The 23,686-nt window shown below is 38.6% G+C and overlaps 1 protein-coding gene across 1 annotated transcript in view; it reads left to right on the top strand.

The window, feature by feature from the left end:
• The window catches only part of SLC41A2 (solute carrier family 41 (magnesium transporter), member 2), a 156,479-nt gene that overhangs the window by 13,598 nt on the left and 119,195 nt on the right, over positions 1-23,686 (top strand). The window contains exons 2-3 of the mRNA XM_011935311.1: positions 13,518-13,686; positions 16,952-17,673. Coding sequence (XP_011790701.1) covers positions 17,119-17,673 — 555 coding nt within the window. The 5' untranslated portion in view covers positions 13,518-13,686; positions 16,952-17,118. The remainder of the gene's footprint in view (positions 1-13,517; positions 13,687-16,951; positions 17,674-23,686) is intronic.

The following is a 23,686-nucleotide window of genomic DNA, read 5'->3' as shown; positions in this document are numbered from 1 at the left end:
TTTTTTTTTTTTTGAGATGGAGTCTTACTCTGTTGCCCATGCTGGAGTATAGTGGTGCGATCTTGGCTCACTACAAGCTCCACCTCCCACGTTCATGCCATTCTCCTGCCTCAGTTTCCTAAGTAGCTGGAACTACAGATGCCCGCCGCCACACCCGGCTAATTTTTTGTGTTTTTAGTAGAGACACAGTTTCACTGTGTTAGCCAGCATGGTCTCAATCTCCTGATCTTGTGATCCCCATGCCTTGGCCTCCCAAAGTGCTGGGAATACAGATATGAGCTACCGTTCCCAGCCTTCTTTTCTTTTCATTATTTTTTATTTTTATTTATTATTATTTTTGAGACGGAGTCTTGCTCTGTTGCCTGGGCTGGAGTGCAGTGGTGTGATCTCAGCTCACTGCAGCCTCACCTCCTGGGTTCAAACGATTCTCCTGCCTCAGCCTGTGGAGTAGCTGGGATTACAGGTGTGCGACATCACACCTGGCAAATATTTGTATTTTTAGTAGAGACAGGGTTTCACTGTGTTGGCCAGAATGGTCTCAATCCACACCCGGCTAATTTTTTGTATTTTTAGTAGAGACAGGGTTTCACTGTGTTGGCCAGGCTGGTCTCAAACTCCTGACCTCAGGTGATCTGCCCACTTTGGCTTCCCAGAGTGCTAGGATTATAGGCATGAGCCACCATACCTGACCTCTTTTTTTCTTTTTCTTTTTACGTTGAATACATATTACTTTTATGAAAAAAATTAAAACAATAGGAGAGAACTCTATGCCAGTGGATATTAGAAACACTCTTTTAAATAATCCAGGAAAGAAGGGTAGTTGGGAATTTTTATGAGCAAAGATCACTATATGACAGCTAAATTGGCCTTTGGGGTGGTTTTGAGAACAGTTTTAGCCTAAATTTCAAGTTGGGCTTAGAACCCTCCAGAAAAGAGTTCTTTTGAAAAAAAACAAACAAACCCACAAACTGCCATTTGAATAAAATAGTGCTCAGCCCTGACCAAAGGGTAGAAGAGAAACTTGATTACAGGAGTAAAGAACTCAGAGTTAGGTCATTGTTTCAACTCGATGCCCAGATAATTGAGTAACATGATACTGTGTACCTGTGATTTATGTAATCTCAATTTAGTCTCTTGTGATGAGTTGGTGCACTTGAACTGATTTACGGAAAGTGCAGTTTGGGGAAGGTAGAAGATTACCTCATCCCCTGGATAGTGCCATTATGAAGATGTCCCAGAGAGGGAAGGTGATGTTAGGCCACCACCTGAGGAAGACCTCGGTGTGGAGGCTGCCCACTTTATCATCTAATAGGAGGTAATGTGCTTCAGTGCCACCAGTTCATGGTAGAGTGCTACTTCTCTCTGGGGATAGGGGAAAGAGAAGGGCTTAGTGGATGAGTTCTCCAAGTAAGTATTTAAGATGTGATAGCCGTGAAAATTATGAGATATTCTTGGTCTAAGATTGTAGAATAAAAATGATAACCTTACAGATGGAAAGTAATTGTTTTCTTTTTTTTTTTTTTTCCTGCAGTTACAAAATTTAATAGAGTGAAAACAGAGCTCCCATACAAAGGGAGGGGACCCAAAGAGGGTAGCTGTTGCTGGCTCGACTGCCTGGGTTTATATCCCGATCATTGTCCCTCCCACTGTGCTCTCAGGTGATAGATGATTGGCTGTTTCTTTTCCTCCTGTTTTTGCCTAATTCGCATTTTAGTGAGCTCTCTTTACTACCTGATTGTTTGGGTGTGAGCTAAGTTGCAAGCCCCGTGTTTAGTGTTTAAAGGTGGATGCAGTCACCTTCTCAGCTAGGCTTAGGGATTCTTAGTTGGCCTAGGAAATCCAGCTGGTCCTGTCTCTCAGTTCCCCCTCTCAACTTGGAAAACCCAAGTGCTGTTGGGGAGGTTGGCCGACAACCACTCTAGCTGCTTCCTGCTGAATTGGGGTGGAATAGGGGTTGTGCTGTTGAGATTTCCTTGGGAAGGGTGCCTTCAATGTCATTAACATCGGAGCATGGGCTAGCAGGCTGGTCCAGGGGTCCTGGGTAGATCTTAGTCATGAACTGCATCCGGAGCGCCATTTGAAGAACAATTTGTAGCTTTACAGCTTAGATTCTGGAAGAGACAAACTTAACAAGGAGGTTAAAGATAACAGGGTCCAAAGAGGAATAACAATATTATAGCTGCTAGAGGTCCTAAGAAGGGGAGAATCCAGGGCATCCATTGGCTGAGGAGGCCCCAGGGTCCAGTGTTTTGAAGCTCCTCTGCTCTACGTTGTATTCAATTTCGAATTTCTTTAACTTTCTCAGTGACGATTCTAGATTGATTAACATAATTTACTTTTCTTAAAAAGATAATTTTTTCTTCTAAACATTGATACGTTGGCTCCCTTTCTTCCTTTCTCTCCTCTTAAAAAGAAGGTTTTTGCTTTTTTTTCCCTTTAAACTTTAACCCATTGGCATCTTTTCTGCACCTTAAAATTCTGGAAGCTTTTAACTTTCAGTTTAATTACACAGAGTCAAGTGTGTATTTTAATTTGGTCCCAGAGTGGGTTTTGCATTTTAAAAATTGAACTGTGAGAGTATAAAAATGTGTTAAGGATAAAGTATGGAAGTATACTTTTATATGAATCCTGAATAACAATTTCTACTCATTTGAAATGCTAATGAACTGCAGTTATTTAGTTTCTAAATTTAGCTATTTCAGATTTATAAGTGCCAGGGAACTCACTATTTCTTGTAGGTATTTTGTATAAGCTTACTCTGTGTAACAAGATAGAGTACATAAGAATAAAACATAAATAATACAACTTACAGAGTACCAGAGAAAATAAAACTAGGAGTATAACATTAGATGAGTAAATCAAGTATAAAATTTGAGTTTCAGATGTAGCTGTAAGTTTCCTCACTGCTAAAGTAAAAAAAGCTGGCTCAATTTTTATTGAAGAAAAGCAAAAATACTATTTTTAAGTAGCAAGGCCTTCTATAGCTGTAATTTCTAAATAAACGTTCCTGTGACTATATAGGGGAGGAGGTGCTGAGTGATGAGGAGGTAAAGTTCTCTGAAATCATTTGCAGGAAATTTATGAATTGTGTCCTTTTTGAGACAAGATCTCACTCTGTAGCCCTTTTTTTTTTTTTGGAGACAAGGTCTCACTCTGTAGCCCAGGCTGGAGTGCAGTGAAACGATCATGGCTTACTACAGCTTTGACTTCTCAGGCTCAGGTGATCCTCCCACCTCAGTCTCCGGAGCAGCTAAGAATACAGGCATGCGCCACCATGCCTGGCTAATTTTTGTATTTTTTTAGAGTTAGGTTTCTGCCATGTTGCTCAGGCTGGTCTCAAACTCCCTGGCTCAAGCGATCCACCTGCATCGGCCTCCCAAAGTTCTAGGATTACAGGCCACATGTCAGTTGTAAGAGAGAGTCATTAAGTGTTTGGTAGTTTTTAAAAAATAAGATACATGTAAGAAATGTTTAAGATAGAGTAGGGGAAATAAATATACCTCTTTTTTTGTTGTTTAAAAGCACTTTCTCAACTTCAAAATAGAGTTCTCTAATTCACCTTGTTTGCCATCCATCTACTGGTTGACTTGTCTCATACAGCAGTGCTAATACTTTTGTTAATTGTTTGTTACTGTATTATAAAAACTGTTTATTCATCACTCTCAGTGTAATCAGGATTCCAAGTTAAATGATTGAATTATTTTTCACTCTTTAAAATTTAATTTTACTTTAAGTTCTGGGAGACATGTGCAGAACATGCAGTTTTGTTTCATAGGTTTACGTGTGCCATGGTGATTTGCTGCACCTGTCAACCCATCATCTAGGTTTTAAGCCCCACATGCATTAACTATTTGATATTTTTCACTTTTCAGTCACCTGGTTTGATAGGAGCTAGATATAATCTAACTGATAGAATGAACTGTACTCTGTTTATGCAATGCACTTAGGTCTTTGGACACATAGCATATTTATTCTGTCAATATTTTCTCAGTTAAGAGTTGTTTTAACTGGATTGTGTTTGAGTTGATTCATTGGCTTGCTTCTGATGTATCCTTCTTCCAAATAAAAATTCCTTTAAAATTTTGTATTAATTTTTTTTTGGGACGCTGGAGTTGAGGGTTGTGATTCTGAGAACAAAATCAGTGGCTCTGGGTCTGGTTTTATTTCAAAAATTATTTTAGATGTATTGAGGATTTATTATATAGAGAATTTATTCAATGTATCTGTTATTTCTTCTGTAGGCTTAAACAAATCCTTTACAAATGTTTAGGCATGTAGAAACTTTAGGATTGATAAATGTTATGACATTATTCTTTTCTATCAGTGGGCAACCCTAGAAATGAGCGATTGTTTTATGGAATCATCTAGCTTTGGGTATCAGTAGCTAAATTGTGTCTGTGATGTCTCAAGCTCTCGTGTTTGTGCAGATAATTCAGGACCATCCATTTTACAGCAATTCAGTGTTACTGACATGACAGTTAATTGTCCTTTCACCTCTCTTCCATGTTCCCCAACTTGTTAAGAAAGTTTGACGGCCGGGCGCGGTGGCTCAAGCCTGTAATCCCAGCACTTTGGGAGGCCGAGACGGGCGGATCACGAGGTCAGGAGATCGAGACCATCCTGGCTAACATGGTGAAACACCGTCTCTACTAAAAAATACAAAAAACTATCCGGGCGAGGTGGCTGGCGCCTGTAGTCCCAGCCACTCAGGAGGCTGAGGCAGGAGAATGGCGTAAACCCGGGAGGCGGAGCTTGCAGTGAGCTGAGATCCGACCACTGCACTCCAGCCTGGGCGACAGAGCGAGACTCCGTCTCAAAAAAAAAAAAAAAAAAAAAAAAAGAAAGAAAGTTTGACATCACTGTCTGTTTCCTAAATGAAACCTATATGAGTTCTTGAATTCAGTTTCAGTGGAAAGTTTCTAAGTCAAGCAAAAAAGTCAAGATTTTTCTTAGGAGCTAACTTTTCTTATTTTTAAATTGTTTTAATTTTTACTTTTTTTTAGATGGAGTCTTGCTCTGTTGTCCAGGCTGGAGTGCAGTGGCATGATCTCGGCTCACTGCAACCTCTGCTTCCCGGGTTCAAGCAATTCACCTGCCTCAGCCTCCCAAGTAGCTGGGACTACAGATGTCTGCCACCACGCCCAGCTAATTTTTTGTATTTTTAGTAGAGATGGGGTTTCACCCTATTGGCCAGGCTAGTCTCGAACTCCTGACCTCAGGTGATCCACCTGCCTTGGCCCTCCAAAGTGCTGGGATTACAGGCATGAACGAACTACTATGCCCGGCCAGGAGCTAACTTTATGTATTTTAGCACAAAAAAAAAAAAAGGGAGATACTGTCAGATACTTTCATTCCATTTTAGAGGTGAGCCTTTAAAAAAAATAGCAAACAGAAGCATAGAGAGGAGATATAAAGAAAAAATGAAAAGAACACTTGCAGAGTGGCAAAAGTAAGAATATATAATAACCATAAAGAGTCAATTTCTGGGTGTGTCTGTATGTGTGTGTGTGTGTGTGATAGTACCGTGGATGTTTATATAAATATACATACCTGCTTAACAAGTTGAGATTTTCAACTAAATGAAATAATTACTGATAATAGATTGCATTAAAACTTTTTCTTTTATTGCTGTGGGAGGAAAACAAAATGTTAAACTCCAATTTAATACCTTCCTTAGTGATTAGGAATGACCTGTGTCTCCTGACTCTCAGCTCTGCTGGATTTCCTAAGCATTGTTATTTAACTTTTGCAATGGAATAGAATGCCTCTTTCAGTGCAATAGGCAGAGTTTCTCCAAGATTCTGGTTTGGTAAATCCACACACATACAATATACTTCATTTTCTTTACTTTTTTAAAAAAGCAATTTTATGGCTGGTCACGGTGGCTCATGCCTGTAATATCAGCACTTTGGGAGGCATAGGCAGGAGGAAGTGATCACTTGAGGCCAGGAGTTTGAGACCAGCCTGGGCAACATAGCAAGACCCTGTCTCTACAAGATATTTAAAAATTAGCTGGGTATGGTGTCCTGCACCTATAGTCCTAGCTGCTTGGGAGGCCGAGGTGCAAGGATCACTTGAGCCCAGGAGTTTGAGGCTTCAGTGAGCTATGGTTGTACCACTGCACTCTAGCCTGAGTGACAGAGCAAGAACCTTTTTTATTTTTGTAAGTAAAGTTGAATTCATAAGGAGCGTCTGATCTTATTTTCTTTTAAGTCAATGATTCCCTGACATGACTCTATAAACCAGTGGTAAACTATGACAGAGCTCTCGCAGGAAACATGAGATGAACTTTTCCATAAATCTAAATGTGTTCGGTGAAAAGGACTGCCCTTTAGTCTGAGATTTTGTCCTTTCTATATTTTGGTGTTAAAATGTATACTTATTTTTTAGGAAAAGATTGTTTTGTGACTTTGTAAAATTTCGGAGGAAATTTACGTTTTTGAGATTCAAATGTTTGGAAGCCAGTGTTTTAAAACTCCTTGACCATAGACGGGAACCTTTAAGTGTTCAGTATGTCAGAGAGACTCTTCTAAACTAAAATGGGTAGGAATCTATGGGTCAGATTACTTTTTAATACATACACTTTTTAAGTTAGCTTTTGTTAGATTATGCTGTGGTAATAAACAATTCCAAACTCCAAACTTTCCAGGACAAAGCTTTATTTCTTTCTCCTGTTATGTGTAGCCTGTGGATTGATGTGGGGTGGCTGTGGTCGCTGTATCTCTCCATGTGTCTTTGTCTTGGGACCCAGTCTGAAGAAGCAGCAACTGCCTAGGACATACCATTCTCATGACAGAGGGAGCAAAGAGACATAGCTGAATTGTTTCTGTTTGTAGGTGTTGCTGCTGCTCTTATTCTGTTGGCTAAAGGGAGTCCCATGGCCAAACCTGATGCTGTTGCAGATGAGGAAGTATAATTTTCCTATAGTCCCTGCAAATAACATGGCAACAGGTAGGGACAAGAATCCTCCTGTAGGAGGGGAGCAGTAGTGGGGAGCAATAATAACATCCATCACAGTATCAATCACATTGAAGCAGTCTTGTATATGCACAATTTGAAAAACAATAATAAGCACTAGATACCCACCACCAAACTTAAAAAATATAACCAATACCTTTAGAACCTCCTGGGTGCTTTTGTATCACTTCACCAAATGTAAGCACTCTCTTGAAATGTGTGTTTATCATAACGTTATTTTTACATTCCGTTGTATTGATATGCCACAATTTATCCTTTCTCATAGATTAATTCCTTTTTTTTCTAGTATGAATAATGCTACCAAGAACATTCTTTCATGTGTCTTCCGGTGTACAGTGTGAATTTCCTCAGGGCAGGGATTTAAGGATGGAAATGCTGGATTGTGGGGTACATGCCTCTCAGTTTCGGTAGATAATGCCAAATTGTTTTCCAAAGTGGTTTTGGCAGTTTATACTTGCACAAGTAGGGCTGTATGCATTACCACTGCTTACATCCTTGTTCACGCTTGAAAGCCTGATAATATCAAATGTCTGGTATGTTAGGTATAAATCAGATTCCTTTTTGAATGTATCAGGAGGTGCTTCTCAAAGTAACACAAATCCTTTGGGATACCATTTAAAGTGCAGATTTCTATTCAGGAGGTTGAGTTAGGATGAGAGCTGACTGAGGTCCTGCATTTCTTAGTCTCCCAGTTGATGCCATGCCATTGGACGCGAGACCACACTTTGATACCAAGAATCTAAGGCACTAAATACAGTCAAGCATCACTTCATGAAGGGCTTAACGATGGGAATAAATTCTGAGAAATGTGTTGTTAGATGCATTTCATCGCTGTGTGATCATAGAGTATGCTAACACAAACCTAGATGGTAGAGCCTACTGCACACCAAGGCTGTATGGTATGGCCTATTGCTCCTAGGCTACTGTACAGTAACGTGCTGTACAAACCTGTTGTTACACAATAGTATTTGTGTATCTAAAAATAGAAAACGTATAGTAAAAACACAGTATAAAAAAATAAATGATACACCTGTATAGGGCACTTACCATGAATGGAGTTTTCAGTACTAGAATTTGCTCTGGGTGAGTCAGTAAGTGAGGGGTGAGTGAATGTGAAGGGCCAGGACATTACTGTGCACCACTGTAGACTTTATAAACACACTTAGGCTACATAAAATATACAAAAATATTTTTCTTTGTTAATATTAAACTAACTCTAGCTTACTGTAACTTTTAATTTTTCATTGTTTCAATTTTAATTTAAATAATTGTTTAGAGGCAGGGTCTTGCTCTGTCATCCACTGGGGTGCAGTGCACAATTGTAGCTCACTCTGATCTTGAACTCCTGGGCTCAAGGAAAACTCCTGCCCTGGCCTCCCAAAGTGTTGGGATTACAAGCATGAGCCGCTGCACCCAGCCTGTAACATTTCTACTTTATAAACCTTAAATATTAAAAATATTGACTCTTTTGTAATAATACTTAGCTTAAAACACACACATTGTACAGCTGCACAAAATATTTTCCTTCTGTTTCCTTATTCTATATACTTTTTTCAATTTTTGTTTTTTTCTTTTACTTTTTAAAACTTTTAAATTAAAATCTAAGACACACACTGATACAGTTTGGCTCTGTGTCCCCAGCCACATCTCATCTTGTGGCTCCCATAATTCATACGTGTTGTGGGAGGGACCCAGTGGAAGGCGACTGAATTATGGGGGCGGGTCTTTCCTGCGCCGTTCTCATGAGAGTGAATGAGTCTCACGAGATCTGATGGTTTTAAAAAATGGGAATTGCCCTGTACAAGCTCTCTCTTTGCCTGCCACCATCCATGTAAGATGTGACTACCCCCTCCTTGCCTTCTGCCATGATTGTAAGGCCTCCTAGCCACGTGAGTCCAACTAAACCTCTTTCTTTTATAGATTGCCCAGTCTTGGATATGTCTTTATCAGTGGCATGAAAATGGACTAATACACACACACCTTAGCATAGGCCTCCATAGTGTCAAGATCATCACTATCACTGTCTTCCACCTTCACATCTTGCCCCACTGCAAGGTTTTCTGGGCCAGTAGCACACAAAGGAGCAGGTATACATGCTAAAATAGTATAAAAGGTATAGTATAGTAAATACATAAACCAGTAGCAGAATCGTTATTTATTATCATTGGCAAAGATCATGTACTATATATACATAACTGTCTGCATTATACTTTTATATGACTGGCAGCACAGTAGGTTTGTTTATACCAGCATCACCACAAACATGTGGCTAATGCCTCATGCTATGACATTTTGACAACTGCAATGTCACTAGGCAACAGGAATTTTTTTTTTTTTTTGAGACAGAATCTCGCTCTGTTGCCTATGCTGGAGTGCAGTGGTACGATCTTGGCTCACTGCTACCTCTGCCTCCTAGTTTCAACCAATTCTCATGGTTCAGACTCCCGAGTTGCTGGGATTACAGGCATGTGCCTTCATGCCCAGCTAATTTTTGTATTTTGACTAGAGACAGGGTTTCGCCATGTTGGCCAGTCTGGTCTCAAACTCCTGGCCTCAAGTGATCCACCTAGCACGGCCTCCTAAAGTGCTGGAATTACAGGCATGAGCTACTGCGCCCAGGCTGGCAATAGGAATTTTTGAGTTCCATTATAATTTTATGGGACCACCATCATATATGTGGTCCATCCTTGACCAAAATGTTGTTATGCAGTATATGACTGTGGTCAGAGTGGCCTTTGTGTTGTCTGCCCGTAGCACCTAAAGAGTCTTTGGAACAAAACCAGTAAATAACATTTGTTACATCCAATTGAATCTAAGATTTTTGAATCATGCTTGATGTTTTTATTGACAGTACATGAGCAATTTAGATAATTCTTAAATTTTATTTATTTTTAATAAGTAATAACTATATATGATATGTAATGTGATATTTTGATCTATGTATACATTATAGAAAATATTCAATCAAGATAACTAACATATACATCACCTCACTGACATCATTTTTTTGTGTGTGTGGTGAGAATATTGAAAATCTATTTTTTTTTTTGGCATTTTGAAACATAGAATACATTATTAACTGTGGTCAACATACAGTGCAATAGATCACCAAAACTTACTCTTCCAGGCCAGGCGCTGTGACTCATGCCTGTAATCCCAGCTCTTTGGGAGGCTGAGGAGGGCGGATCACCTGATGTCAGGAGTTTGAGACCATCCCGGCTAACATGGTGAAACCCCATTTCTACTAAAAATACAAAAGATTAGCCGGGCATAGTGGCGTGCCCATGTAATCCCAGCTACTCAGGAAGCTGAGGCAGGAGAATTGCTTGAACCTGGGAGGTGGAGGTTGCAGTGGGCCAAGATTGCACCATTGCACTCCAGCTTGGGCAACAAGAACGAAACTCCGTCTCAAAACAAACAAAAAAACAAAAACTGTCTCTCCCAGTAACTAAAACTTTATACCCTTTGATCAACAACTTTCCTTTCCCCATTCCTCCTCCTCCCCACCACCCATTGTAACCACCTGTCTACTCTCTGTTTTTAAGATATCAACTTTTTCAGATTCCACGTAAGTACAATATTTTTCTTTCTGTGCCTAGCTTATTTCAATTAGCATAATGTCCTCTGGTTCCACCCATGTTGTCAAGAATTACAGAATTTTCTTACTTTTTAAAGCTGAATAGTATTTCATTGTAGTTTATAAACCACATTGTATTTATCGATTCATCTGTTGATGAACACCTAGATTGCTTCCATATCTTGGATATTGTGAACAATACCGAAATGAACATGGGAGTGCAGATAGAATCCCAAGCCACGATTTTAAGCGCTTTACTTTCTGTACCTGTTGTAGATGCTCTTTTTTTTTTCTCTAAACATCTCTCTTGTAAAAATATTGGCTGTTAAGGAATAAAGTAGTGGATCTTTTCTTCTAAGCATTTGTTGCTTTATAGTTTACAAAGAGAGTCCAGAATTTAAACCTAAGCCATGTAAGTTTCTGAATAGCTTTACTGAAGTAAGAATACTAGGAGTTCTAAAGACACTGGTTCTTCCCAAGTATGCTACTGTTAGATTAGTATAACTTATTAAAGTAGCTAGAGATAAATATCTCAATGGCACTCTTTAAGCATATTAAAGCCAGTGGAAACCACCCAATTTTATTTTTTTTTAGTTTACTTTTTTTTTTCCATTCATTGATGGATTGATGGATAACAAATACAGAACAAATGATTTTAATTTTGTGGTATATAAGCACAATGCCCATTTTAAATAGACCATAAAACTTAAACACTTTTTTTTTTTTTAGTAGCTTTACGAGTACAAGTAGTTTTGGGCTACATGGATGAATTGTATAGTGGTGAAGTCTGGGATTTTAGCGCACCCATCACCCAAGTAGTGTGCATTTTACCCAACAGGTAGTTTTTGTCCTTTACCCTCCTCCCACCCTCCGCCTTTTTGAGTCTCCAGTGTCCATTATACCACTCTGTATGCCTTTGCATATCCATAGCTCAGCTCCTACTTAAATTAAGAACATGCAGTAGTTGGTTTTCCATTCCTGAGTTACGTCACTTAGAATAATGGCCTCTAGCTCCATCCAAGTTGCTGCAAAAGACATTATTTTGTTCTTTTTTTATGGCTGAGCAGTATTTCATGGTGTGTGTGTATTTATATTTATATTTATTTTCTTTATCCACTAATTCATTGATGGGCACTTAGGTTGGTTCCGTATCTTTGCAGTTGTGAGTTGTGCTGTAATAAACAGATAAACATATGTGTGCAGGTGTCTTTTTGATGTGATGACTTCTTTTCCTTTGGGTAGATACCCAGTAGTGGGATTGCTGAATCGAATGGTGGTAGATCCACTTTTAGTTCTTTAAGAACTCTCCATGCTGTTTTCCATAGAGGCTGTACAAATTTACATTCCCACCAGCAGTATGTAAACATTCTCTTTTCACCACATCCATGATGACATCTATTGTTTATTGACACTTTAATAATGGCAGTTTTGGCTGGGGTTAGGTGGCATTTCATTGTGGTTTTAATTTGCATTTCCCTGATGATTAGTGATTTTGAGCACTTTTTTAATACGTTTGTTGGCCATTTGTATGTCTTCTTTTGAGAAGTGTCTGTTCATGTCATTTACTTACTTTCTGATGGGATCATTTGTTTTTTTCTTGCTGATTTGACTTCCTTGTAGATCCTGGATATTAGTCCTTTGTGGGCTGCATAATTTGCAAATGTTTTCTCCCATTCTGTAGGTTGTGCTTACTCTGTTGATTGTTTCTTTGGCTCTGCAAAGAATTCAATTATGTCTCATTTATTTATTTATTTTTATTGCATTTGCTTTTAGGGGTCTTGGCCATAAGTTCTTTGCCTACACGAATGTCCAGAAGGTTTTCTTCTAGAATTTTTATGGCTTTAGGTATTAGATTTAAGTCTTTAATCCATTTGGAGTTAATTTTTGTATATGGTGAGAGAGAGGGATCCAGTTTCATTCTTCTACATGTGGCTGTCTAATTTTCTCAGCACTGTTTGTTGAACAGAATGTCCTTTTCCTAATTTATGTTTTTGTGTGCTTCTTGAATATCAGTTGGTTGTATTTGGCTTTATTTTGGGTTCTTTATTCTCTTCCTTTGGTCTATATATCTACCTTTATACCAGTATCATGCTGTTTTGGGTACTATATCTTTTTTTTTTTCTTCTTCTTTTTGAGACAAAGTCTCACTGTGTCACCCAGGCTGGAGAGCAATGAGGCAATTACAGCTCACTGCAGCCTTGACCTCCAGGGTTCCACTGCTTCTCCCACCTCAGCCTCCCATGTAGCTGGGACTACAGGTGCACACCATCATGCCCAGCTAATTTTTGTATTTTTTGTAGAGACAAGGTTTTGCCTTGTTGCTCAAGCTGGTCTCCAAATTCTGGGCTCAAGTAGTTCTCCTGACTCGGCCTCCCAAAATGCTGGGATTGCAGGCATGAGCCACTGCACCCTGCCTACTATATCCTTATAGTGTAGTTTGAAGACAGGTAATGTGATGCCTCCAGATTTGTTCTTTTTGCTTAGGATTACTCACAAAGCTATTTTGATTGTAATTTGTTATTCAGCAAGAAAAGTTTATAACAGGTGATTTATTTAGTTAAAAGAAGAAAGTTTAAGGATCCTTAGGGAGATAATAGACCTTGTCAATAAGCAAGCATTGAAATAACTGATAATTATTCATTAACCAGATAAAAAGAGGGATGAAATTTTAAAAAGCCCACATTTTCCTCAATGCACGATGGTGATATGTGGTCTGTGGCATATACTTGTATCAAAGTCATTCCTGGCACTTTCAAACTGCGTTATTTAAAAACAGAAAAAAAAAAAACCCAGCTGTTAGGACAGAAACATGACTCAGCGTAGCTTAAGCAATGAAGGAGATTTATTGGCCTATAGTTGGGAAGAACAGGAGTGGAGTGGGTTTTAACTAAATGGTATAGAGATTCTAATTATGTTGTCAGGACTCTCTCATTACCTCAGCTCTAATTCCCTCTTTCTGTAGATCCTCTTCTGATGTAGATGGCTTTCTTCCAAGTGGTGGTGATGGTGGTGGTGGTAGAGGGAGCTTTGTGAGGAAGAAGACATAGTGACAGAAAGTTTCAGAATTAAGTCATTCTAAAGGAAAATGAGAACTTTCTTCCCACAAAGGCCTTCCCCTCTGAAATAACCCTGTAAGCCATTTATTGTTTGTTTAATCAACTGTTTCCTCCATAGCCTTTATCACAAATTATCTCCTTTATTTAATTGCTTACCTGATTATTGTTTTTCCTCCCAACTGCAAGGTAAAATCCATCAGAGCAGTAACTGTGCCTATTTGTTTCATTACTGTAGCCCCAGCATCTAGTAGGCACTCAGGAAATAGTAAGCAGCAAATATATAAAATTCCAGGAAGGGACTCAGATTCTCCTTGAACCACTTGACATTATTGTGGTCTGCAGGGTAGGGTACTGTGATTGATATACCTACTAGAATCTCATGGAATAGGGAAATGGATTTGCCATAGATAATAGAGATAACATTAGCTAAAGGAATTGGGAAAAGATGCTGAGCAAACAACAAAAAATATCTGCCCACCATATGTGTTTTATGTCCTTTAAGCACAGTTTCATATTTTACCCAACTACCTAGTCTGATGTGTAAGGTTGTGCAGATTCTGCACTGCATGAAGGAGCTTGCTGAGGGGACAGAGTGTGGGCTAAAATCCAGCCCAGAGCTCCACTTACAGGGCTTCCTTTTTCCAGGAGGCACTCTGTTTTTAATTTTGTACACATTTGGATGGTCTCTGTGTATGGTATCCTTGGTTGAGTATCCATCTCTCCATCTAAACTTCTGAATAGCTTATACTAAAGTAAGAATACTAGGAGCAAAAGTATGACCTGGATGTGTCTGTGCATCTGGATCCCACGGGCCAGCTCAGTGTTGACTACGTGCTTAGCCATGTTTGCACATATTCTGAGAGATGACTGATCTTGGGAAATTCTGAGATGACTGGTCTTGGGAAATTCCCCCTTGTTTTCTTTCTCTCCTCTCCATTTTTCTACCTAGTTTTGATAGTCGGTCAGGTTTTCAAAGCACAGATTTTGAGCTTTCTGAACTTTAGAATGGCTGAATGGTGACACTGTTATCTCTTTTTCTCGTTTACTTACATTTCTCTGCATTTCCATTTTGATCATCCTGAAAGTTCTGCATCAGGAGGAAGAAGTTTCCTATCACTGGTCCTCCTGTGGAATAGAACTGCCTTATAGCTCAATCCCTTTGGGGTTTGCTTTGCATTTTATTTGATTAAAGATCTACTGGGGCAGTGAAATACTCACTACTTTTTAAAAAGGTAGAAGGAACAGAGTTGAAGGAGTTGAAGGAACAGACACCCACTCAATCTAACTCATGTAAGGCTGCAGGGGATCTCCTAATTTCCAGATGTATAGCTCAGCCTTTCATTACCTGGAAGGCTCTCTGCCCTTTTCTCTCTTTCTGGGACTACAGGGTTTCATCTCTGCTTCACTCTGGCCATTGGTTTCATTAATCTGATTTTCTTTTTTCTTTTTTTTTGAGATGGAGTCTTGCTCTGTCTCCCAGACTGGAGTGTAGTGGCACCATCTTGGCTCACTGCAAATTCTGCCTCCCCCGTTCACGCCATTCTCCTGCCTCAGCCTCCCTAGTAGCTGGGACTACAGGTGCCCGCCACCACGCCTGGCTAATTTTTTTGTATTTTTAGTAGAGACAGGATTTCACCATGTTAACCAGGATGGTCTCAATCTCCTAACCTCATGATCCGCCCGCCTCGGCCTCCCAAAGTGCTGGGATTACAGGTGTGAGCCACTGTGCCCGGCCAAATCTGATTTTCTTTAAACACCAACTTTCTCTGTATACTGGGCAGCCTATAAGTGGCAAAAATGGGAACTAGTGCTTAATCTACTTATCGGAGTCTCAGTTCAAGTCCACAGGAAGTCTGCACCATAATCATCACATGGAGAAGTTAAAAATGAAAAAGATTTATGGGCCTCAAACACAGACATTCTGAGTCAGTAGGTCTGGTGTCCTGGAATCTATATTTTAAGAATGTTCCCCAGAAGTAATTCCCAGATCCCAGACCTCTCCATAATCACAAGAGAGAGGAAAGGAAAGTGAGTGAGTGATAGAATTGATGAGCCAGGCCCTAGCACCCACTTATGTCCTACATAGCCCCTTCTCTTTCTCCCTTTACCACTCCTTGCTGTTGATCTTCCTATCCAGAGAGGAGCTGGGTATTCTAAGACATTGGAAACAAATACTAAGGAATATAGTAGTTTTCATTAAAAGCAATAGTAGCAGCAACAATTCTCAGTCTAGCTTGGCAGGAACGCAGTCCAGTTAGGTGTTGGGGCCACCCATCCCTTATCAAATCAGTGCCATTTTTTTGGTCTTGGATGCTCTTGGCAGTATAAGACAGGTCTAGGTGTTTCTGAGAAACACCTGATATCTTGGAAAGCCTTGCCAGCTATGGCAGCAATTGTCAGGCTGTCTCCCTGGTCAGGTAGTGGGTGACCTTGCAGCTTCAGTGCCCATCACTCTTTGATGTGCCACAGTTATGTGTTTGTGTCTCTTAGTTCAAAGTCTTCAAAAAGACTCTAGTCACTGAATGGCCAGCCAGTCAGGGGCCTACCCTGGGATTATGGGCCAGAGCAGACTGAGAACCATTAATGGACAGAGCAGGGCATAAATAAGTGCATCATAAGCTTTCTTCTGGCTGGGTTGCAAATGGAGGTTTAAATGAATATTTGTAATTTCTTTTTAGTTTTGTTATTCCTAAATGAAAGAAGGATTATATTCCTAAATAAATTATAATGAGTTTTTATATCTCAGAAGTACAAATATGACTCCAGCCTCATTTTATATGTGAAATAAATGCCTCATATAGTATTCAGGATACCTACCAAGTGTTTTTATAGTAAACATCATCCTTGTCTTTTCATGTCTTAATAATAAAATGTATATTATATTGTAAATAAAGTAATATGGTTTATTATTTAATGTTTAAACTATAATGCCATATATTTTACTTTTGTGTGTACTGACATATGCAAAGGGTGTAGCAATTTGATTCTGAGTCCTTGCAATAGTAATAAAAGCCATTACTTTATTTAAAACATTTGTCCACTGTGGGATTTCAGAGGCAGTTGAAGACCTTACATGGATATTGATCACAGAAAGTATGCAAAGATAACTAATGCTTTTAACCAAGACTGAGCACAAAAATAGCTCTGTATTATATTTCTGTACACAAAGAAGTTGTATGGCACAAAGCAGTTATGTTTTAAGCCCACAAAGTATAGTATCAATACCTTAGGGTTGGTTTAAGAATATGTGTGTTTAATACCTTTGTAAGAATTTAAGCATCTATCTTGATGCTGAAACTATCTTGTTTATCTGATTTTTAAAAATTATTTGTTTTTCCAGATCCAGTTCTTCTGTGGAACTTCTGAACATCTTTTATTAGTGGAAATATTTTCTACACAATGAAGTCAACAACTTAATTTAAACCAGTGTTCGTGTGGTTCTGATTCATCTGCTGTGGTTCACGAAGCTTGAGATCTGAGGAGTACAGGGTCTTTTGTGATGACAATATGACTAATAGTAAAGGAAGATCTATTACCGATAAAACAAGTGGTGGTCCAAGTAATGGAGGAGGTTTTGTAGATTGGACTTTACGTTTAAACACAATTCAATCTGACAAATTTTTAAATTTACTCTTGAGTATGGTTCCAGTAATTTACCAGAAAAACCAAGAAGACAGGCACAAAAAAGCAAACGGCATTTGGCAAGATGGATTATCAACTGCAGTACAGACTTTTAGTAATAGATCTGAGCAACACATGGAGTATCACAGTTTCTCAGAGCAGTCTTTTCATGCCAATAATGGGCACGCATCATCAAGCTGCAGCCAAAAGTATGATGACTATGCCAATTATAATTACTGTGATGAAAGGGAGACTTCAGAAACCACTGCCATGTTACAAGATGAAGATATATCTAGTGATGGTGATGAAGATGCTATTGTAGAAGTGACCCCAAAATTACCAAAGGAATCCAGTGGCATCATGGCATTGCAAATACTTGTGCCCTTTTTGTTAGCTGGTTTTGGAACAGTTTCAGCTGGCATGGTACTGGATATAGTACAGGTGGGTTTTCATCTTCCTTTAACTTTACTGTCTTTTTTTGTTATTCCATTTCTGTTTAAAATGCTTTTTGTAGGTTACAACTCTCAAACGTTTACTTTAGATTTAATTTATCCCTGGTAAAATGAACAGATGCTGACTCTGGGAGAGAATCTATTTCTATGTGGGAGTTTTTCTTTTTCCTCTTTAGAAATTCTGAAAGAATAGTTATTCTGACTATAAAGTAACTCTTCTCTACAGACCCCAAAATAGCTTGGTTAAAAGAAAAACTTCCCAAAATGTTATATTTAAATACTTTCTTACTTTTAAAATAAAAGTTAATATATACTCATTAAATTGAATTCAAACGTTAGAAGGTATTAAATAAAACATGAAGTCTCTCCTATTCCTTATCTCCAAATCAAAACTCTCCTCCTCTCCAGAGATTACCATTGTGAAGTGTTTGTTGTATACACTTGCAGGCTTTTCTCTGTGCTTACATATATACATAAGAGAGTTTTTTCAAAAATAAAAATAAAATGTTATATATATTTTTCTGCAACTTATCTTCATTGCTTAGTAATACATCTCTCCAAATTGGTACACAAACATTTTCTGCATTTTAAACTGAGTGCATGATATTCCATTCAATGTATATACCAAAATTTACTTACTCCTTCTTCCTTGTTGGTGCTGTAATAACTATCCTTATAAATATAAGGATATATATTCATATACTAATATTTTCATAGGATAGATTTAAAAACAGCATTATTGGATATTAGGGTATGTATTAATATCTATATTTAAAATTTTGTAGATACTGTTAAGTTGCATTCTAAAAAATTTGTACCAATTTATACTCCTACTGTCAAAATATAAGTACTTTTATTTTTTCATGTCCATATCAACATTGGGTATTTATTTTATTTCTTTTTTTTTTGAGACAGGGTCTCACTGTGTGGCCCAGCTCACTACACCCTCAATCTCCTGGGCTCAAGTGACCCTCCCACCTCAGCCTCTTGAGTAGCTGGGACTACAGGCACACTACACCTCACTAATTTAAAAAAAGTTTTTTAGGGACAAGGTCTTGCTGTGTTGCCCAGGCAGGTCTCAAACTCCTGGACTCAAGCAATCCTCCCACCTTGGCCTTCCAAAGTGCTAGGGATTACAGGTGTGCACCACTGTGCCCAGCCAACATTGAGTTTTCTTGATCTTTTTCATATTTGCCAAATGGCAGGAAAATGTTATCATGTTTTAATTAACATTCTTTATTATTAATGTTTAGCATATTGTCATATGTTTATTGGCCATTCTTTTTCTGTGAATTGTTTTTGTATCTTTTATTTTTAACATTTATGTGCTACTTATTGATTTGTAGATATTCTTGTTTTTTGTTGTTGTTTTTTAAGGCGGAGTCTAGCTTTGTCGCCCAAGCTGGAGTGCAGTGGCATGATCTCGGCTCACTGCAACCTCTGCCTCCCAGGTTCAAGTGATTCTCCTGCCTCAGCCTCCTGAGTAGCTGGGACCACAGGCTCACACCACCATGGCTCGCTAAATTTTGTATTTTTAGTAGAGGTGGGGTTTCACTATGTTGGTTAGGCTGGTCTCAAACTCCTGACCTCAAGTGATCCGCCTGCCTCTGCCTCCCAAAGTGCTGGGATTACAGGTGTGACCTACCATGTCTAGCAGATTTGTAGGTGTTCTTAATGCCTTGTGGTTACCAAATACCTATTATATAATTATCTTTCTAAAGTAATAAATTGCCAAAATGTGACATTTTATTCTGTCAGTTTTTGTTTATCAGTCATAGAAAGGGAAAGTATTAGACATATTACCCTGTAATGTGCTCTTATCTTTCATCGTTTTTTCCCTAAAGGAACCTCAGGTTATTTGTAACTCTAAGATGCTATTCAAGAGGTAATATTTTTATCTAAATGGAAAATGTACATAAATAGAAACATTTTTCCGCCATCAGTTGGAGAAAGGATATGAGAGGAACTGTATTGCAGTACATTAAAGTTTTAAATAGATAATAATACCAAAGAGATATCAAACCTCCATTCACTTGAAATATAATTGTTGTAAGTTCTTATAGTAGTATCACAGCTGCGACAATAAATAGACTGGTTTTGGTTGGGATTTTTTCTTGAGATACCAATTATTCTGAAGAAACACTCAGTATTTAACTATAGAATGGTAACATCTATAGGACTAAGGTGTTAGAGTACAGCTTAGCAGAATATTTACATAGCTCATTATGTATCTGGAGTAATGTTGACTTACTTCCTGATACTGAGAGGACAGCACACATGTAATTGGAAAAAGTTCCTTTTATGATTTTATGAACTTTTACAGTGCTAGCCCTAAGGATTTTATAATGTTAAACTTTAGTGTTAAACGTTGTAGAAACATAATATAAATATTTTTAAATATTTTATTTGAATGTGTTCTTTTAAACTTTTTAATTGAAATGTAATACATCTAGAGTATACAAAATACAAAATAGATCTCAGTGAATTTTCATAATATAAACAACTGTATAACTATCAACCAGCTCAAGAAATATAATTTTGCCAGTACTGCTTCTTTAGTCCTCCTTGTGCCTTCTTCCAATTGCTGCACTTTGTGTCCCCATCACCAAAGGTAATAACTAATCTGATTTTCTGGTAAGCACCTCCTTGCTTGTCTTTATAAGTGTGTATCCCTAAACAACATAGTTTGGTTTTACTTGACTCTTTATAAACTATATAATGGAAGTATAGAACGTGTTTTTGTGTGTATGTGTGGCTTTTTTTCCCTCAACGTTATATAAATTTCATGAAACTGTAGTTTATTTCCATTGCTGGATAGTAATCCATTATATGGGTATACTATACCACAATGTATCTATTCTGCTACAGATGGACATTGGGAGCAATGGTGCTTCCAGACTCTTTTTTTTTTTTTTTTGGAGACAGAATTTCATTCTTGTTGCGAGGCTGGAGTGCAGTGATGCAGTCTTGCCTCACCGCAACCTCCACCTCCCAGGTTCAAGCGATTTTCCTGCCTCAGCCTCCTGAGTAGCTGGGATTACAGGCATGCACCACCACGCCTGGCTAATTTTGTATTTTTAGTGGAGACGGGGTTTCTCCATGTTGGTAAGGCTGGTCTTGAACTCCCAACCTCAGGTGATCCGACTGTCTCAGCTTCCCAAAGTGCTGGGATTACAGGCGTGAGCCACCACCCCCGGCTGCTTCCAGACTCTTGATGCACATATTCATGAAATTCTTTTGGGTATGTATGTAGAGATGGAATTTCCAGGTCTTAGGATATGGAGATACTCAAATTTAGTAGATGTCATATGATTTTCCACATTGGTTGTACGAATTTACAGTCTAATTAGCAGAGTATGAGAGATCTCAATACTCTATATTCTTATTTCTACTTGGAATCAGTAGTCTTTTTATTTTTAGAAATTCTGGCCCATGTGGAGTGGTATCTCACTGTGGTTTTAATGGAGATTTCTGTGGTGACTAATGATGTATACTGACCATTTGGATATTACTGGTAAAGCTTTTTTTGTCCATTTTTCTATTTGTTTTACTTATAAATTTATGAGAGCTGTTACTTGTTTTTCTTATAGATTTGTAGGAGTTATATTTTGGATATGAGCCTTTTAGTGCTATATATTAACATCTTTTCTGTCCTCTGTGGCAGAAGTTCTTAATTTTGAAATAGTTCTTTTCCTTCTACTTTTTTATAGTTTGTATTTTATGTCTCTTGTCTAAGAAATCTTTCCATACCCTGTGGTAATTAAGATACTCTATTGCATTACTTTGTTGAAGCTTTGTTGTTTTGCTCTTAGGTTTAGATCATTCCCTCCCTGGAATGGATTTTTGTGTAGAGTATGAAATGAGGCTTATGTTTGGTTACTGGTTTCTTGAGGTTTTTGTATTTCTTCATGGTTCAATAGTCATATGTGTCCAGAATTTATCCTTGTTGCACGTTTTCCAATTTGTTGGTGTATAGTTGTTCATAATAGTCTTTGATGATTCTTTGTATTTTTGTGGTCTCAGTTGTTATGAATCTTTTTTCTTTTTTCTTTTTTTTTTTGAGACGGAGTCTCGCTCTGTCGCCCAGGCTGGAGTGCAGTGGTGCAATCTCGGCTCACTGCAAGCTCTGCCTCCCGGGTTTACGCCATTCTCCTGCCTCAGCCTCCCGAGCAGCTGGGACTACAGGCGCCCGCCATCTCGCCCGGCTAGTTTTATTGTATTTTTTAGTAGAGACGGGGTTTCACCGTGTAGGCCAGGATGGTCTCGATCTCCTGACCTGGTGATCCACCCGTTTCGGCCTCCCAAAGTGCTGGGATTACAGGCTTGAGCCACCGCGCCGGCCATGAATCTTTTTTCATTTCTGATTTTACTTATTTGGGACTTCTCTCTTTTTTTCATAGTCTAGCTGAAAGTTTGTTGATTTTGTTTATCTTTTCAAAAAATAACTTTTCGTTTAACCCATCTGTATTTTTTAGTCTGAATTTCATTATTTCTGCTCTGATCTTTATTATTTCTTTTCTTCTACTAATTTGGGGTTTGGATTGTTCTTGCTTTTCTAGTCCTTGGGGTGCGTTGTTAAGTTGTTTATTTGAAGTCTGTTTTTTTTTTTCTTTTTTGAGACGGAGTCTTGCTCTGTTGCCCAGGCTGGTGTGCAGGGGCGTGATCTCGGCTTGCTGCAAGCTCCGCCTCCCAGGTTCACGCCTTTCTCCTGCCTCGGCCTCCCAAGTAGCTGGGACTACAGGCGCTTGCCACCACACCCCGCTAATTTTTTGTAATTTTAGTAGATAGGGGGTTTCACCGTGTTAGCCAGGATGGTCTCAATCTCCTGACGTCGTGATCCGCCTGCCTCGGCCTCCCAAAGTGCTGGGATTACAGGCATGAGCCACCCACCACGCCTGGCCTCAATTTTTTTCACACAGTATTTATTGTTATAAACTTTCCTCTTAATACTGCTATTGCTGTATTCCATAGATTTTGGCATGTTGTATTTTCATTTTCATTTGTTTCAAGAAAATTTTAAACCTTAAATTTCCTTCTTAATTTCTTAATTGACTCATTGGTCACTCAGAAGCATGTGGTTTAATTTCTACGTGTTTGTGTAGTTTCTGAGGTTCATCTTATTGATTCTAGTCTATTGAATTTGTGGAGAATATTTTGTGGCTTAAGATATAATCTATTCTGGTAGAATGCTCTGTGTGCTGATGAAAAGAATGTATCTTCTGTAGCTGTTGGGTGAAATGTTCTCTAAATGTCAGTTAGGCCTGTTTGGTCTAATGTGTGGTTTAACTCCAGTGTTTCTTTGTTGATTTTCTGTCTGACTGATCTGTTCATTATTGAGAGTTGAGTTTTGAAGTCCCCTACTATTATTGTATTGTAGTCTATCTCTCTCTCTTTAGATTTATAAATGTTTGCTTTATATACTTAGAAGCTCTGGTGTTGGGTGGATATATATATAATATATATATTATATATGTAATTGTTATGTCTTCTTGCTGAATTGGCCCCTTTATCGTTATACAGTAGTCTCTCTTTCTCTTTTACTGTCTTTGATTTGTAGTCTATTCTATCTAGTATAAATATGCTACTCCTTGCTCTTTTCTTGGTTTCTAGTTGCATGGAATATATTTTTCTACTGCTTCACCTCCAGTCTAGGTGTGTCTTTATAGATGAAGTGGGTTTCTTGTAGGCAGAAACCTGGGTCTTATTTCTTTACCCATTTAGCCACTCTATGCCTTTTCATTGGAGAACTGAGTAATTTACATTCAGTATTATTATTGATAAGTAAGGACTTACAACTGACATTTTGTTGCTTATTTTCTTTCTTTTTTTCTTTTTTTTGGGACGGAGTCTCGCTCTGTCGCCCAGGGTGGAGTGCAGTGGCCAGATCTTGGCTCACTGCAAGCTCCGCCTCCCGGGTTAACGCCATTCTCCTGCTTCAGCCTCCCCAGTAGCTGGGACTACAGGCGCCCGCCACCTCGCCCGGCTAGTTTTTTTGTATTTTT

Source organism: Colobus angolensis, unplaced genomic scaffold, assembly GCF_000951035.1.
Source record: "Colobus angolensis palliatus isolate OR3802 unplaced genomic scaffold, Cang.pa_1.0 Scaffold10, whole genome shotgun sequence".
In the NCBI taxonomy this organism is placed as follows: Eukaryota; Metazoa; Chordata; class Mammalia; order Primates; family Cercopithecidae; genus Colobus; species Colobus angolensis.
The sequence above is the reverse complement of the archived record's forward strand: the minus strand, read 5'-3'. Positions and strand labels throughout refer to the sequence as shown.